This window comes from Pinus tabuliformis, chromosome 9 (genome assembly GCF_031772625.1).
Source record: "Pinus tabuliformis cultivar Carrire ecotype Pingquan chromosome 9, CPIR1, whole genome shotgun sequence".
Taxonomy (NCBI): domain Eukaryota; kingdom Viridiplantae; phylum Streptophyta; class Pinopsida; order Pinales; family Pinaceae; genus Pinus; species Pinus tabuliformis.
Window position 1 is genome coordinate 91,020,977 of NC_142307.1, and position 18,317 is coordinate 91,039,293.

Genomic DNA, 18,317 nt, shown 5'->3' on the forward strand with positions numbered 1-18,317 from the left:
GATGTCAGTTTGGGCTCCTTTCTCCTATAATGATAGAACTACCTCAAGAGATAAGACTTTCTCCCATGAGAAGAGGATCCATTTCCCATTCATTCATATTATATAAACCTCCCTTCTTCCCAAGCACAAGCTAGTGTTAGTGTTGGAGTGTTAATATTGGTGTGCTAGTGCCATTTTGGTTTGGAGTAAACAGCAAGCTATTCCTAGTTGTAGCTATCTAGTTGTGTGAGGGAGAAGTGTGATTTGGTTTGGTGTGAAGCCTAAAGGGAAGAGCATTAAAACTATTGTGGATTGAAGTCATCATGGAATGCTAGTAGAAGTGTGTGGGAACCTAGTCTTGTCAGAGGAAGACTGCAACGTCAAGACAATGATTGTAATCTCTTTTTGATATTAATATATGCAACTATCAATTGATTTCTTGCATGATTAATCATCTTACATATTCATGGTTTAATGTTTCTTGACTTGTTAACTAGGTTGAATTACAATTTGTCTATTATCATGTTTGTTGTCTACTGTTATTTACTTGTTTCAGGTTCTTGGAGAAGGAAGCAAGAGATAGCTGGAGCGAGCAAGCAAAGACATCATCAAACGGGATAAGCGTACTAAGAGGTAGGCCCTCTTAATTGGTTCTAACCTAAGGAAATCTTCCATAAAATGTATCTGTTGTGACTAGACCCATTATCGGGCTAGAGAAATTTGTTTGTGTCCACACTTATAATTTTACTTCACCACACCACGCATCATGCTACGCTCTTCCACGCTTCACCAGTGGAATCATGCCATAGGGCTTAATGCTCCACTCAACTTTACTGGCCAACACAATTCAATTGGGCAACGCACCCAAACACCACCAGTGGCTCAATACAACTTCAAATGGAAACCAATTTCTCACCTACGCCTCTCATCAAAACTCTCTCTATGCTCTAATACCAAAACAAAATTAATGGAAGCTAAAAAAATTGAAATAATGAGACGCAACTCTCAAGTGAGACACTGCTAACACTAGAGATTGTCCAACCTCTCTCTCACGTTCACCAAGTTGACATTCAAACACATTTATAGGAATACACTATAGTTTAAGAGTTCAAACAAACTCCTTAAAAAAAACCTAATTAAAACAAACAATCTCAATGACACAATAACAATGCATAACAAGGCCTAATAATGTTTATTCTAGACTTTGTATATTATTTTACTAACCAGATTTAAGTTTGAATCCAAAATAATATAATGTGCATTTGCATTGAAGCAAATCCAGCAAAATATTTTGCTTTATTTAATTAAATATTATTTAATAACCATCTCGTTTATGAACCATGAAGCTTCAATATAATGGATGCACTTTCAACCAAAACATCAACTTCAATTATTAGCATAAAAATAAAAGGCTGATTATATTGTTTTAAAGTTATGTAACATGCCATAGGGAAAGACCGGAAATTTCGTCATGTAACTTATGCCTCTTCAAATTTATCCACTTAAGAAAATACTCAGTGATCTCTTTTGGATTAAACGGTTTCGATTGCATTTAAAATTCCTCATAGGTTTTAAGGTCAACTTGTCTTCCTAGAATATCAAAACAACATTCTGAATAAAGAATTGTGTACCATTTAATCATCAGGATGATGGTGCCATATAGAATCCAAAGCATCATGCAAGTTTCCTTTGTTGGAAAAGCCTTCAGCAACTTAACCTTCTCATCTTTGAATTTTGTAAAAATTGCAAACTTTGAAGCTACCATTGTTTTTAATGAACTATGCATGTAAAGCTAAAGAGCATTAAGTATTTAATGCTTTATGGCAAATATAAAATAAATTAATACTCAAAATGGTTTCTTTCATTTCAAGTGAACCAAGGGCTGCACCACAAAGAGTGGACTTCCTTTAACTTAGTTGTCAGTCTGAATATAACCCAATTCAGAAATAGCGGGCAGACTGAATATGACCTGATTAGGAGCTTATCTTAATTTCTCACTTTGTGTCAAGTGGCCTTAACTTTGATATATTCTCTAGAATTGGACTACAGCCTTGATCGTGCAAAATGACCCTGGAAAAGAACTGTCAAATAGAGAGTGATAGAAAATTGTAAGGAGGTTACATAACAAGAATCTCACAAGATCAGCGTATCCACATGGAGTGGAAGTTTCAAAATTGGAAGCCACGGATACCTCAAACCATAGAAAGCATCTAGCAGAATCATAAGCCCTTTACAGATATACATTGTAGAATATATTTTACAAGAAACAAAAGCACTACACCGCAGCCAACAGACCTTCAATTTATATATCCTTTCCATCCTTGCCCTTCCCATTCTCACTGCCAGTTCTATTTGGAGAAAGCTCAGTAAATTCAGAACTCGATTGCTTAGTCACTTCAGATCCTGATTGGGCAACCGAGGGAGGGCTATTCTCCAACTGTTCAGGTTCTGCAGCTACGAATTTTCAATGAGTAAGAGTCCGCAGAAAAGTACATATACTAGTTCTGAAACACTACAAAACATTATGATGTTACAAGGCTATCAACCTTTAAAATGTGCATAATTATACCTGAACCCTTAGGCTTCTCTTCTGGAACTAATGCTTTTATTTCTTCTTGGGAAACTCTCAAGTAATCTTCAGTGGAGTATGGTTTTCTGCCAGGAGGCCCATCTGCAGAAATAAAATCAGAAAAAATGAAAATGACTAGGGCATCCGAAGCGTTCATGTAAGTTTGAATGCCTAAAAGAGATAACTTACAAGCAATCATCCTACAGATTAGCAGCCTGAAATTAACACGCCAACATGTGACGTTGATGCCAATGTAGTTTAGGAAATCCAACCAACAACTAGTGCGAATTTCCATATTTCTTCAGAAAGAAAGACGTGCCAAAATTACATTACTGCATTCAACAATAAACAATTCCCACTAGTTTCACTCGTTGGTTTCATTAGCATAAACACATTATCCCTGAAGTCAAGCAGTGAAAAAATACTGCAGTTAATATTATTATAACTGCAAACTCTACTCAAATTGCTAGTATTAGTAACTCGGACTGAACAAGTGCAATTTTTAGAACTCTTCGAGAACACTGGACTAACGGGACAAACAGGGTGATTCCCACTAATTGTAAAATTTATGACTATGGTTATCTCTTTCCTTATTTAAATTTTCGTATGTGAAGATATTCTATTGCCCATCTTTGCATAGGCAAAAAGCATTTACTAAACTGTGGAATTGAAACAGAAGATAGCAAATACAACATAGATAAAACTGGTATAGATTTATTTCCCAGATCTACCAAGTGTCCACAAGGATCAAATCTCATTATATCTAAACCTTTTTAGAATGTAAAACTTGAAAAAAGATTTACATGTCAAGAGATTAAATCCCAAGCGCTCAATAAAAATAGATCTATAGTGGTTTTCTGTCTCTCTAAATATATACCATGTGTAATTTTTCATTATTTAAATTTTATTTTTGAATAATTTATTATTATCAATATTTTATATTAAAATTGAATGAATTACACATTTTCCTCTTGAGAAGTAACTAAATAATTTTACCCTTAATTACTCTTTTTAGCATTGAAATATTTTATTTATTACTCGAAGAGCAAAAGTGAAATACCAACGACCCAAGTGAGCACAATGAGAATGCAATTATTAAAGTTTTATAATGCTTTTAATTCAAAATAACCATATATGTATAATTATTTATGTTTTTATTACAGCCGAAAATGTTTTTTCATTTTTTTGAGATACACTTGTCAACTCGAAGTTGAGCACGGATGGAATTACACATCGCCTTCATACTGGATTGTAGAACGAGCCTTTCAAAAGTTCGTTTTCAACGGAAGATCTCTTTTTTCTTTTTCTTTTTCTTTTTTCTTTTTTATTTCTGGCCAAAATGCCGCAATGCTGATTACAAACTGTTGACCATATTCCAGAGATCTCCTTGGCCAGGATTGGAGTGGCTTTATCTTTACTACGCCATAGGTTTCTACAATCTATTTTTCGGGCAACCGCCTCTATCTTTCCCATTTTAAACAAACAGACAAACTGCTCCAGTATAAGACAGTAAAACATAGATCACCAGCGTGTTAAGGAATGGAATCCCAACCTTCTTCTCCATCTCTGAGAATGACTCCGGGGGGGAGGAGCACAGCTTTATTTGCTTCAACGTCAGCGTCTTTGTTATTGTCTCTCTTGACATGGTAGAATTTCAAGCTCTGAAAGGAATTTGACAGAGTTCTTATTCTGATTATCAATCTGGACAGTCTTAAATCTGAAGGGGTGGAGCTGTCTACAATGGTTTTTATGATAGACTGAGAGTCTCCCATCACTATTGCATCATTTATACTGAGAGATTTAAGTTGCTTCAGACCTTGGAGAAGGGCCAGGGCTTCAGCTTGGATGCTGGTATTGTAGCCCACTCCCCAGGCATATCTAAGGACAGTTCTGCCATCAGCTCTCTTAACAACTCCACCAGCTCCGGAAGTGCCCGGATTACCCTTAGCTGCCCCATCAAAGAAGAGAACACTGTGTTCCTGCTTTGTGCAAAGAGCCAAGAAGTCTGAAGCATTTAGTCTAATTTGCCAATCTTTTAGAGGCGCGGGAGACCTGGTAATTTCAATGAAGCGGAGGTCTAGATTATCGCTCCAGGCTGCATCGTGGTCTCTCAGGCCTGCCCCGTCCAACTGTTCGCCGACACACTCCTTTAACTGACTTTTGATTTTGACCCAAACAAGCCTGTAATCTCTTTTTTTATCTCTGAAAATCCTCTGGTTTCTTTCAAGCCAGGTGTGCCAGCAAATTAATTTAGGGAGGATACACCAGGCCGCTTTGACATGCACGTTCTGAGGACCTCCTGGATACGAACGCTTCCAATTCGAGAACAGTTTGGGGATGCTGTTAGGGAAGACGACATCTAATCTCCAAGGGCCCAAGGCCTCATTCCAGAGATCTGAAACGAAATTGCAATTGAGCATTAGATGAGCAGCAATTTCTGAGTTAACTTCGCACAACGCGCATCGAGAGGGGCCAAGGTAGCCTCTTTTCTTTAATCTGTCATCTGTCAGGATTCTCTGATGGCATAGGAGCCAACAGAAATAGTCGATTTTAGGAATCGAGCACTGTGACCAGACTCCTTGCCATGGTTTCGGATCTGGGGGGACGTGAGGATGCGCAAGGATCTGCCTGTAGCCCTGAGAAACAGAGTATCGCCCAGGGATCGGGCCCCAGCCTCGGGAATCTAGTTTCCTGTTGTTCAAAGGAGCCTTGCCATTTAAGAGTTCTATGAAGGTTGCATATTCATTTGACAGGACTTGAGGCACCTCAAAGTTGATCCAGCTGTGCCAGTTCCCATTCTCCCAGTTGGAAATATCCCACAGAGTGATATAACCTGCTCTATACATCCATTCTTTCAACAATGTCAGGGAACGATCATCAGCCAGAGGATCACAGCCCATTATACGGTCCTCCCAGATTCTGATTTGTTTCCCATTACCGGGGATCCAATGTGCATGTTGACTAATTAAAGAGGAAGATTTTGCACAGAGCTTTTGTATTAACGAGCCAGAGTTTGCTATGGGATGATCCAGGCACCTTTTCCTCTGCCCCCGAAAGTATTTTTTCCACAAGGCGATCTGAGCCCACCCTGGATTTGGGGCAATAATCCTCCAGATCAGCTTTGCTCCCAACGCGATGTTCTGAGTGCAAATATTCTTTAAATTCAGTCCACCTTCCAGTCTGGGCAGTGAGATTTTAGACCAGCTAACTAAAGGGATTTTCTTTTCATTAGCTTTCCCACCTTTCCAAAAGAATTTTCTTATATGTTCCTCCATTTTCTTCATAATTCCAACTGGAGCCAACATCACTGCAAACTGATAGATGGGGAGGTTGTTTAGAACTGCTTTTATAAGCACTGACTTGCCTGCCAGATTTAGCCAATTAAATCCCCAGGAATGGATCTTAGATTCAAACTTTTCCAGCAGGGGCAACCAATCTCTGCTGACAGCTCTTTTTTGGAAAATAGGGAGTCCCAGATACTTGAAGGAAGACCATGTTGAGGAGGCCACGAAACCTAAGCAACTGGAGATGGCTTGCAGTGCGGAAGCGGGAGTATTCCAGCAGTAGATGTGGCATTTGCCTTTATTGATACTGCTTCCTGAGTCTTCACAAAAGTCATCAACCACTTCCTTGAATCTTTTAGCTGAGGACACAGAGGCAGCACCCAGCAAGAGGGAATCATCCGCGAATAGTGCATGATTTAAGTTGTTAACTCCTCTCGCAATGTTCAGGCCCATTAATTCTTGATTCTGTTGCTTTTTATTCAGAAGGAAGCTAAGGACAGAAGCTTGGAGGACAAAGAGCAAAGGGGATAGGGGGCACCCTTGCCTCAATCCACGAGAAGCTTTGAAGAAATCTGTGGCCCTTCCATTCACCAGAGGAGCTATCCATGGCTCACTGATGCAAGCCTTAATCCAGTTGATAAATTTGGATCCAAACCCGAATTTGCGCAGGACCTCCGTCAGAAAGCTATGCCTCACTCTGTCAAATGCGTTTTCAAGATCTAACTTGACAACCATGCCTTTCTCTTTGCGAGCCATACTGGAGTGAATCGCCTCTTGGACCAGGATAAAGTTATCCACAATCTGTCTTCCTTGTATAAAACCTCCCTGATTCGCAGGAATGATGTCTGGGAGAATGATTTTTAATCTGTTGGCTATAACTTTCGTTATCAGCTTATAGCCTATGTTACAAAGGGAGATAGGACGGAACCGACTGAAGGTATTGGCTCCTTTATCCTTGGGAATGAGGGCCAGAAAGGCCGAATTTGTGCTTCCCCCTATTTTCTGGCATTCTTGAGATTTTCGAACCATTCTACTTAGGTCTTTCTCCACAATTTGCCAGCAGGACTGCAGGAACCTGGCAGTAAAACCGTCGGGACCCGAGGCCTTGTCCGATTCCATGGCAAAGAGGGTGCTTTTTATTTCATTGTTAGAGATCTCCGCTTCCAGGAATTGATTCTTACTGGCAATAATCAGGGAGGGCACCTCGTTCACAAGGGTAGAAACATGTCCCAAGGCCTCTTCTTCACTGTAGAGATTTTTGAAATGAGTGAAGGCAGCGTTCTTTATGCTTTGGATATCTCTGTGTGTGTTGGCCTCTACTTTGATTTCAGAGATGGAGTTGAGACATTTGCGGGCCTGAGCTTGCTTATGGAAGAAGGAAGTGTTTCTGTCTCCCGCCTTGAGCCAGAGACTTCGGGATTTCAGTCTCCAATACTCTTCCTCTGCCAAGCTGGCCTTAAGGAGCATGTGCTGTAAATTAACCTCCTTATCAAGAGTTTCTTTTGTGATCTCGGCATTTTCCGAAACCTGGTGATGCATCTCAAGTCGTTCCTGAATAATTTTTCTTTCCACAGCAGGATTTGGTAAGGTTTTAACCCAAGATTTTAGAGCAGCTTTAACTCTCCTAAGTTTCTCCTCCCATACGAAGAAGGCAGAGCCTTTGACTGGAAGCTTCCAGGTTTCTTTTATCAGAGGCAGGAATGATTGTTCCTTAACCCAATGGGAGTTGAATTTAAAAGGAATGGGACCTTGGTCCATATGAGCTAGCAATTCCAGTTTAATGGGGCGGTGATCGGAAGCACAACAAGGTAAAATATGCATTCTAGACTCTAGACCATGAAGAAGAAAAGAACTTTGAACAAGGAATCTGTCTAACCTTGCCGCGATATGTCCCGGGCCGATTCTTTTGTTTGTCCATGTGTATTTCCCGGACGATGGCTTTATGTCTATCATGTCCTATTCTTGGAGCAAGTCTTCGACCCATTCCCGCGCCTGATCCCTAACAGTGCTACCTCCACGTTTTTCTGACAGGGATAAGGTGAGATTAAAATCCCCTGCTATTATTGTATTGGCCAGTTCTTCAGAATCTGCCAAACTTCTGATGGAGTCCCAGCAGAGCTTTTTCTCTCCTGCGCTGACAGGGGCATACACATTAAAGAGGGAGAGTATCATACCTGATTCTAAGTGCTGCAGCTTTGTGTACAACCAGTGGGTGTTTTTTACTTCTCTGATCTTTTTGAATTTGTTTACGTTCCATATAGTGCCCAGTCCACCTGAAGCGCCTCGAGCTGAGACAGCTTGTCCTTCGCTTTTCTTCCACAACTTTTTCCCGATCTGGAGGAAGGCATAGTCCTCCATTTTAGTCTCCTGGAAGAGGAGTAGATCGGGAGATTCTGTTCTTATCAAGCATCTTGTGGCTTCTTCTTTAGTTTTGCTCCCCATACCCCTACAGTTCCAGGAGATGATCTTCATTACTTGCATTTTGAATGGTGAGCTCCCCTAGAGCTCTGAGACTGATTCTTGTTCTTCTTCGGAGTATTTGCCAAGAGTTTCTCGAGGGTTGGTTGACTTCCCTGGAGTTTATCTTTGTAAGTCTCTTGCTCTCTTTTTTCCCGGGCTGATTTTCGGCCTCTCAGTGATCTTCTGGCCGAGGTCTGCGAAGCCCCTATTTCGCCTTCTTCTTCTGATTCCTCTGAGCCTTGCACATCCTCTGTCTCTTCGATGTGGATCTCTTTTGCTCTGTCCTCAATGTTTTCCACTTGTTTTGGTCCCGAGGGGGACTCCATGGGGGTCGATCCTTCCTTCTGCACCTCTGGTTCTTGATTGTCTTCTATCGCTGAGCTTAACTGAGCGAATTTGTTTCCTTGCTCTTCCATGTTGGAGGTTTGGTTTCTAGGGGCTGCCTGAGGGCCAATGCCATTTGTATTACCCGTTCGAGTGGATTTATGGGCATTTTTGGACCTTTTAACCTGAGTCCATCCTTCTTCCTTTCCTTTCTCCATTTCACTATTCTTTGGACAGTTTCGAGCAAAATGCCCATAAACCTGGCATTTCCTGCATTTAAACGGAAGCTGCTCATAATCCAGCTTTTGAACATGAGTCCAACTACCAACCCTGATCTTTACTGCCTCGGGCAAGCCAACCTCCAGGTCAACTTCAACGCAGATTCTAGCACAGTCATATTGATCTTTGTTATTTGCTCGGTCGATGAACTTGCCCAATGTGTTTCTGATATGCTTTAGGGACTCCCAATTCCAACAATGCACTGGCAGATTGGGCAGCCTCACCCACACAGGAACGGTTGTAGGAATGTCAACTGATGGATCAAAATCTGGCGTCCACTTGTTGAGGTATAAACCCTGAGGACCCATGAAGTAAGGACCGTTTCGGAATATCAGGTCCTTATCTTCCTTGTCTGAGAATTCAAACATAAAGAATCCCTTCCCTAGAAAATACGAGGTGACGCCCTTTTTGATCAACGGAGCCCAATTCCTGGCAACCCAGCTCTCCGTGGATTTAGGGGAGGGCCAGAGGCCCGTGAACTGACCAACCAATGCTCTCTCAGCCAGAGAAAGGGCTACCTGGATCGGACCCTCAGGGGGGAGCGAGATCTCAGGGATGTCATCCAAACGTTTCACGAACTTCGCAGCCTCCGAAACTTTCTTCTTCGGCGGGGATTCCAGGAGTTTGAGAAAAGCTTCAGCATCAGAAGGGGGAGGGGAGGGGACGGCTCCATTACAGCAGCGTTCAGCTATCAAATCCGGACCCCTCAAGTCATCTCAGAAGAAAAGCGGAAAGGAGCCCAGCAGCTCAAGCGGATACTTAGAACGTCGCGCAGGGACCAGGGCACTGCTCAAGGAACTCCGCGCAGCAGGAGGACCAGAACGCAGGCCCCAGGAGGCTGCGGAGCCCGCCGAAGCAACCAGAGCCGAGCCAAAGGGGTGCAGGGCGGCGGCTAGGTCAGCAGTCACAGGTCCAAGCCTTTTTTTCTCTACGTGGATCTTATATCCTCAACGGAAGATCTCTTATCATAACCCAGACCAAAGAGATTATTTTCTTGGCAATAAGGAAACCATATTCCTTCGAAATGGAATTTAGATTCATAATAACAACATAAGTTGTTGCCCCTGCAAAGTAGAAACTAGTTTTCAAGCCTCTACTAGCAATAGTAAAACAATTCAAGTTTCCTGAATCCTGACCAATGTCGATGAATTAATACCTAGGACATATTTAATTTACCTCCAACACCAGGGATATCTTCTTTCCAATCTTATCATAAAAACTACTGAACATCCACCTTCGACATAAATGGAGCATTCAAGTTCAGCTGAAGAGGCAAGACTACTCAAATATCTATAGATCTTTTATAATAACTTAAAATAACTTGTTTGTGTTGTCATTTAGGGATGTGTGCTAACCAGTCTAGGTTTGACCAGGGAATAAAAATCATTTTGGTAATGGTAGCGGACATAACTCTTATAAGCCAGATAATGTGTTTACAAAATGAAAGACTCAAGAACCATAAAGAAGCAAATTAGAGGCTAACAGACAACAGCAAAAATTGGATTGAAACAATCAACAAGACAAATTCTCCTCGTATTACAATATTAGTTTAACAATGGAATAATTTTCACTGTGGCTTAGACAAGTCAGCTAAATGTACGTAAATAAGCAGAACAAAAGTTATTGTCGGTGTGGGGATTTTCTTGAAGAATCAACTCAAGTGACTCAAAAAAGTGGTTGTTTCATGGCACTAAAGGCATTTGACAGTGGCCACCTTGAAGGTATCTAAGTTACTCGTGAAAAAAACTGTGGTCAGTTATCATAAAAGAGAAAGAACCCAACACAAGGATTGCCAAGTGGAGCCAGAAGAATGAGGAACCTAGTCAATTATCATCCTGAAGCTCGATGACACTACATTGCATTGTGTGCTTGAGTACAAGTTAAGAAAAGAAGTATGGGAAGCTCTAGATAGTATGCACAGAGGAAGACCATCACAAGTTGGTAGGTGCTAGAGGCGCTGCTATAACCATGCAAAGATCATTGAAGCGGTGCTGGTAACAGCGCACCTATTGAGATCACAAGAGAATAAGGGGATCAAATGGAATTGTTGCCCACCAAAGGTGGGTAATCCATAGGAGAAATTTTTTCCCCTCCTTTGACAACCAGCCAGCCAGCAGCCCTATGATGGTATTTAGATCGCATTATGCCAGAGTTCTCCACCTATTGCTCTGGTCAGTGCCCTCACCCATCTAGTATTCTTCTTGAAAGATGATGGATCTTCTGTTAGCAAGCACTAACCATTTTAGCAATCATGTGCTTTCATTTAATGTTATGGGCATTATTAATATAAATCACAGGGAAAACTGGATGATTGACGGCTCTCAATTGTATCCTTGTTCCCACACTTCACTAGGAAAGCTAGGCTTTGACTCTAATGTAGTGGGACCTCCGCTGAGGCCTTATGGTTTAGGAAGGGCACTCTTGGGGAGGCACTGATTGATATACCATGTCCAAGGTAATCCATACCACTTTCTATACCTCCCGATTATCCACCCTCATTCTTTGGGTTGATAGTCATTTGTCATTGGAATTGGCACCCTATATCCACAACCTTGAGTCAAGGGCTAGAAACTTGGCCCCAAAGGTTGATGTAGCTAAAAGAACAATATAGGCGTATAAAGCCACAATAGAAAGAAAATGCAAAATGCAAAGGATGGTTGGGACTTATTTAGCGCATGGGAAAAAGCCTAGCATGAGCATTACCCCCCTTATTAGTCATCACCCAATTCCTTAAGCATTTAATGCTTCATCTAAAATAAAGGTACTCTTGAATGTCCAAACCCTAATGAGTGAGAAACCACTACATCTTAAAGGGGTATTGGAAAAACAAAGGGAGCTTGGGCTCCTAAGCTATGCACCAAATAAAGATAAATCATCACAGTAAAAGGTGGACTAGAGGGGTGAAAAATGTAGGCCAAGGAAAGGGGTAACTCATGCCACCATGATTGATCCCTCTTACATCATTACACTTTGGACATTGGACCCCATTAGTTGGTCTCATGGTTGTGGCATCTTCCTTGAAGACTTTCCTGCTCCGTGACCACCTTATCACAAACACCTATGAACTGATGGGTCAACCTAGGACATGTCACTCCCCTTGGGGGATGGAAACACCTAATAGGGTTGTTGACCTAATGTTAATTTTATTAGGGCCACATTGTTATTTGCTTTAGATAATTGTATTTCATAATTTCATATTACATTCACCTCATAACATTTAAGCATCGATAGCAATTATATAGAAAAAACGAGGACATCATAGCAACAGAACATAAAGGATCACAAGACGACAAAAAGCATGCACAAAGAGGACACCAAAATTTGGTCGAAGACCAAAAAAAACCCCACAGGGGGAAAACCCATCGCAAATACTTCTATTAAATTTTCATAGAAAGTTCAACAAAGAGATACAAAGTACAAATATCATCATTAGGCTGCTCAGGATCTAAACATGACTTGTTCACAACTACGATTGTGAAGAACTCTTATCCAGAATAAAGTTACAATATAATGCCATACTGATACTAGGGCTATAGCACCATCACTGCCTATGGACTAAACAATACCGTATTCTTGAATTGTGATGCCAATAGAGACATACATATATTGCAATTGTGATGTCAATGAATATAAAACCAATGTTGCTATCCACACAATTGAATTGAGAGTCTGAGACACACATATATTGAGCCATATATACAATATTGATATCATACCTCTGTGATGCTATATAATTGATCATGCCATCTATGTAAAGTAGGGTCAAGACTTATCTAGCGTTGAGACAAATTCATATAATAGTGATGCTGAGACTATAAGGAAACCAAGAATGTAATATACAACAGAGTGCTTGAGCCAACCATATAAGTAACGCCAACCATATCCATTACTCTATACAGAGATCTCCAGAGAATACATCCATCAGATAACAGAGTTGTGACCTCCATACATATATAACACAGAGACAACAAACTATGTATTGAATCGCAGAGCATATGCCCAGTGGAGACACTGCCCATCCAGTCAAGAGACTGCCCATCAAGACCATAGTCGAGACTTTGTGCCAATACACTGAGACTATGATCATACCGTTGAGATGCTGAGAGACAATGGAAAGTGAGAGCCATGATAGAGAGGAATGACAGTACCATCGATGCCATGATATAGTAGAATGCGAGAGCCATAGATGTTGTATTACTGAGGAAACAATGAAGCACATAGAGCCATATATATAATGAGACCGTCCACTAAGAGCAACTAACCTAAGATGTCGAGACTATGGAGTGCGTGACACTATGGAGAATACGAAGAATGTTACAGTAGGAAGCGAGGTCCAAAGAAGTCACAGAAATCCGAGAGTTATCCAAGCTCTAAGGAAGCCATTGAACCCTAGAGTTATCGAACCATAGAGATCACCATCCGAAATCACTGAGGTATGCACAGAAAAGAGTCATCCAAAATTATTGAGGTAGCCATCCAAAATTGCAGATCCAAATTCGCCCATTTGAGGAGTACCTCAATTGGATATATATAGTAATTTTTTGTAGTTGAAAGATCACGACCCTTGGGTGAGCCGACCTTTAAATTTCAATTTTAAAAATAAAATATTTCCCTCCAATTACATATTGAGGCTGACTTTGATTATCTTACTCGAGAGACATTAATAATTTAAATTCAAATAGACACCTTCATAATTATTTTCAAAATAAAACTTTGCTAATCAATTCGAACTCACTTTAGGAATCAGGGGAAATTCTTCCCTAAGTTGTCTCATAAATTGAACACTCTCTCTCAACTAGGGAGGATTTTCTATCAGCATTATAAGTTTCATGTCTCATGACGAATCTCAGGAGTGAAAATTTCAGTCTAGTGAAGGCAGACAGTTGTGACATAGGAAAGACCCATCTCATATTGACTAATAAAATAAGAGGAATCCATAAAACCAAAGGTAGTGGAGTTCATCCCTTCAAACGCTACTAGTCTCGAAGACATATCAAAGATATTCATCACATCTCAACATGACTCGATCATTGGTTGAAGAAGAAGAATCATCATAGGTAAAATCATCTTAGTTATCATCATAGGGAAGCATCAATACAGTCTATAATTCTATATCAACATTAGGACATATCTCGTCTTGGCTCATCTCTATCTGTTGAACAATCTTGAATCCAAAGAAGAAGAAGAATTTGTCATCACAGGCGAGCCCAACTCAACCCATAACAGTATCGGAGAGCTTAGCTCAATTCAGAATAACATCAAGCATTCTTGCTCAACCTGGAACCACATCGAGGAGCCTAGCTCAACCCTCTATCCAATAGGCGAGATCAACTTACCACAAGGGCAAGGATCACACTCTAAGGATCGAAAGAGGGTGGGTCACAAGACCTTGCCACCCTCACCAAGAATGACAGAGGCAAGTCCTCATGTCCAGGGGTAGAACCCCAACCCATGTTGCTTGGGAGCGGGAGCGGGAGCGGGAGCGGGGAGCGGGAGCGAAAACGGGAGCGGGAGCGGGGAGCGGGAGCGAAAACGGGAGCGGGAGCGACCATTTTCAGAAGCTCCCGGTTTGGGAGCGAATCCGGGAGCGATTTTTTAAATATATATATATATATATATTATATATATTATTTTTTAATTTTTGATACATATATGTCAACAAAAACATGTAGAATGATGAATTAGACATAAAAAAATATAAAAAAACATAGATTGATCATTGAACCATATCACATCAATCATCTAGAAATTATAATCGTCATCAACCATGTCCACAAGTTAGTAAAATACATATTACAAGTAACAACTGCAACATATTGAGTCTCATGAATCATGATTCATCAAATTCAATCTTAAAGTTTCAACTTCAAGCTTTCAAAATTGAAAATTCAATAACATTTATCATCATTGATCACCAAAGTTGTACTTGTAAGCTAAGTTTAACCATTACAAGAAGTAGTATCTAAGATATTTCTAAATCCTAACTTCTAACTGTTAACATGATATGAAATGTTATAAATTTATAAAATGAAACATGAATAATAAAATGAAATGAAACAACTTTAGTCTTTCACGAAGCATCATATTCATAATTCACATCATTACCAATGAGTTTAAATTGCCAAGGCCCAACTTCAAACTTCAAATTTTCATTGTCACAGTGATATATTGTTTACAAAAAATATCATTATGATATGAAAGAGTCAAGAGTCAAGAGTCAAGGACTCAAAACTCAATAGTTATGAAAACTAAAGTCTAATAGAAACTAAAAAAGACAAGTAAACTGTAAATCAAAATCTACATGTGGCCCTTGCCACGAGAGTCTCCAGGAGTATAAGCAGGTTGTGGTGGTCTTCTAGGAGTCTCCCGCACAGACCGACGACTAGAACTAGAACCTCCACGTGAGGGTGTAGATAGAGGTGGCGACAGCAAAGGAACAAGACTCGGACCTCGAGCACTGCTACTGGATGGTGGAGGTGGAGGTGGAGGTGGCATGGCTGCTGCAGCTGCTTCATCTTCATCCCTTACAAGTTTCTCTTCCAGTTCTTCAATATGTACAATGCCATCCTCCAAATTGTCATCCTCTGGGTGATTGTCCCAAATTTTATATGTGGGATCCTCATAAGCCCGATCACAGTAATGACTCAACAACCTCAAGTTGTAGTGCACATAAACCAAGCTTTCTGCTCGGTTTTCATTGAGTCTGTTTCTTTTCACATTATGTATGTAGCTGTAGGTGCTCCAACACCTCTCTGCAGAAGAAGTATTTACAGCCTGTGAAAGAACTTTTTTTGCCAATTTTGGCAAAAGTCCATGCCCGCCATATGTTTCCCACCATGTGAGAGTATCAAATCTATCTCTGTCGTCCATTGCATGGAAGTTACCATACAAACCAATGCCACTGAAGTATCTGCCTATTTCAAAGCGCACAGCGGCACATTCCTCCCTGTCAGGTACCAACTTTTCTAATGCTTCCAAATATCCTTTAGTTACCTCTGGATCTAAATGGGGTTTGGTCCTAACCCCACCCCGTGCTGCAGGTTGGCCCAACCAAGATGTAGAGTAGTATTTTGGCGTAAGGATATACGCCAAGCAATGTAGTGGAAGATTAAGCCTATTCCACCATTCACACACACAATCATGAAGTTTGTACAAGTTGGGATCTCTATTATGAACAATGTCTTTTATTTCCCCCAACATGGTATCCATTTGCTCATACACCTCGCCAATCACTGGTTTGTCTGTATCTGCAAACCGAATCATGTGATAAATTGGCTTGGTGAAATCCAATACCTGCCTCACACTTGTCCAAAACTGCCCATCAAGAGCGGCCTCCACCATTTCAAAACCTGCCATGTCAGCTACATTTGTAGCCCTTTCCTTTAATACCTGCCAATGTGGACTTGATACCATGCTAGCTAATGCCTCTCTTACCTTCAAAAGGCGCCTGAAGGTGAGGTAATAGCTACCAAATCTGGTCTTCGCAATCTTCAACAACTCCAATCTCGAGTGACTGCGGAAAAGGCCATGGGTATTGCTATGATTTGTAATAAGTTTTATCATTTGTTTGCCTTTCTTGTACAAATCACCAATCCATTGGTATTGTTCATTTTTGTTCTTGACAATATCATGCAACAGAAGGTTCATGTGTGAACCAAACATCCAGACCAAAATATGTTGGGGTATTTATCCTCAATAATTGCTCTCGCTACCTTACAATTAGGAGCATTATCAGTGATGACTTGGATGACATTGTATGGGCCAATACGCTCAATTGTTTCAAGTAATGCTTCTGCAATTGTTTCAAGTAATGCTTCTGGGTAATCATGTGCAACTAGAAAGATGGGACCACTAACAGACACAGCAAGAACACTTATCAATGGCTTGCCTTTTACATTTGTCCATCCATCAGATACAATGGAAACCCCATGGTCAGTCCAAGAACTTGTCATTCTATTCAAAGAATGTGATATTTTTGCTTTTTCATGATCAAGGCCAACGGTTCTTGCCTTGTCATACCCAGGGCTCTTGTATCCTTTAGGGGCATCATTTATGGCAGAAACCATTTCGTGCCAATAAGGTGAGCGAAGAACATTGAATGGTATCCCACATGCATAGAGAAACCTGTAAACCTTTGAATCCACATCATTCCTACACCCCTCATCAAGGAAATCTAATATGGTTCTACGCCTTAAAGATGATGACCATGTGCCTCCATATCCACTGCCTTGGGAGGATGTTGAAGGAGTTCTTTGTGATTGTGAGCTTGGTTCAAAGAAACCCCTTGATTTTTTTGATCTGTATTGGGCTTCCTCCTCTTCCCTTATGTATTTGGCTCTATCCATTGCTGACACCGTTGTACAAGTTTTGATTCCTATTTGTTTGTCTCCATCCCATGGCCTTTTCCCGCAAAGGTGTCTTCTAGCACGGGTGTATGAACCTGTGTAATCAGTGTTGCAATGGGGGCAATGAAATTTAGTGGTTACACCCCCTCTCCCTGTTTCAGCCCTGTTAACATATTTCCACAATGGAGTTTGATCTTGTTTAATTTTTTGAGGGTCATGTTCACCCTCCTCCAGCTCCTCCTCACCAGGGTTTTCACCAATTTGACTTTCTCCAGCTTCTTCATCCCCCTCATCAGTTTGGCCCCTCCGTTTCCTACTCTCCAGCACCATAATAACCATAAAAGGGACCAGGAAGAGGAAAATGCCAAGAAATATAGCTAGGTCCATGGTGTTTGATGTTTGTAGGGTTTTGATTCTTGAATCTGCAAATTAATTTAATTTATTGGAATTAATTAATTTAATTTAAATTCATGATTTTTAAACTCAATAAACTAAATTAAATTAACTAAATTACTACCTAACTAACTAAACTAACTAAATTACTAAGTTACTTACCTCTGCAGGCTTGCTCCTCGCTCCTCGGCACTTGCTCCTCGCTCCTCAGCGCTTGCTCCTCGCTCCTTTGCTCTTGCTCTTACTCCAAACTCTTGCTCAATGAAGTAACAATGAAATTTTTTTAGGCCCATTGGCCTTTTAAAACCAAAAAAAAAAAAATTAAAATTCGATTTTTTTGGCGTCCGCGAAAATTTTTTCAGTAGGATCGCTCTCGGCGCCCGTCAAAACGCTCCCGGGCGTTAAAAATCGCTCCGGGAGCGACGGAGCGATCGCCCCCTGAAACGCTCCTGAACAGGGCAGGGAGCGCAAATTTTTTTTAGGGAGCGCGCTCCCGAGCCGCTCCCGCCAGGAGCGCGATTCGGGAGCGGGTTCGGGGGGGGGCGCTCCCCCGCAACTATGACCCCAACCAAACTTGATCCCAAATCAAGTTTGTTGAACATCATGCATCCTAGTCATAGGGAGTACAGCAGTACACGATGCATCCGTCTTTATGTTGCACGAAACTTAAAAGAACTCGACGTT

At 41.0% G+C, this 18,317-nt stretch overlaps 1 protein-coding gene across 2 annotated transcripts in view; it reads right to left on the reverse strand.

Annotated features, from left to right (window-relative positions):
* Positions 1-1,766: 1,766 nt before the first annotated feature.
* The window catches only part of HCF106 (Bacterial sec-independent translocation protein mttA/Hcf106), a 155,588-nt gene continuing 139,037 nt past the window's right edge, over positions 1,767-18,317 (reverse strand). The window contains exons 5-6 of one of the 2 annotated variants that reach the window (XM_089440989.1): positions 2,549-2,650; positions 1,767-2,427 (exon numbers count right to left, since the gene is read on the reverse strand). In XM_089440989.1, coding sequence (XP_089297115.1) covers positions 2,282-2,427; positions 2,549-2,650 — 248 coding nt within the window. In that variant the 3' untranslated portion in view covers positions 1,767-2,281. Of the gene's footprint in view, positions 2,434-2,548; positions 2,651-18,317 lie in introns of both variants that reach the window. The other variant, XM_089440988.1, reaches the window with a different exon arrangement.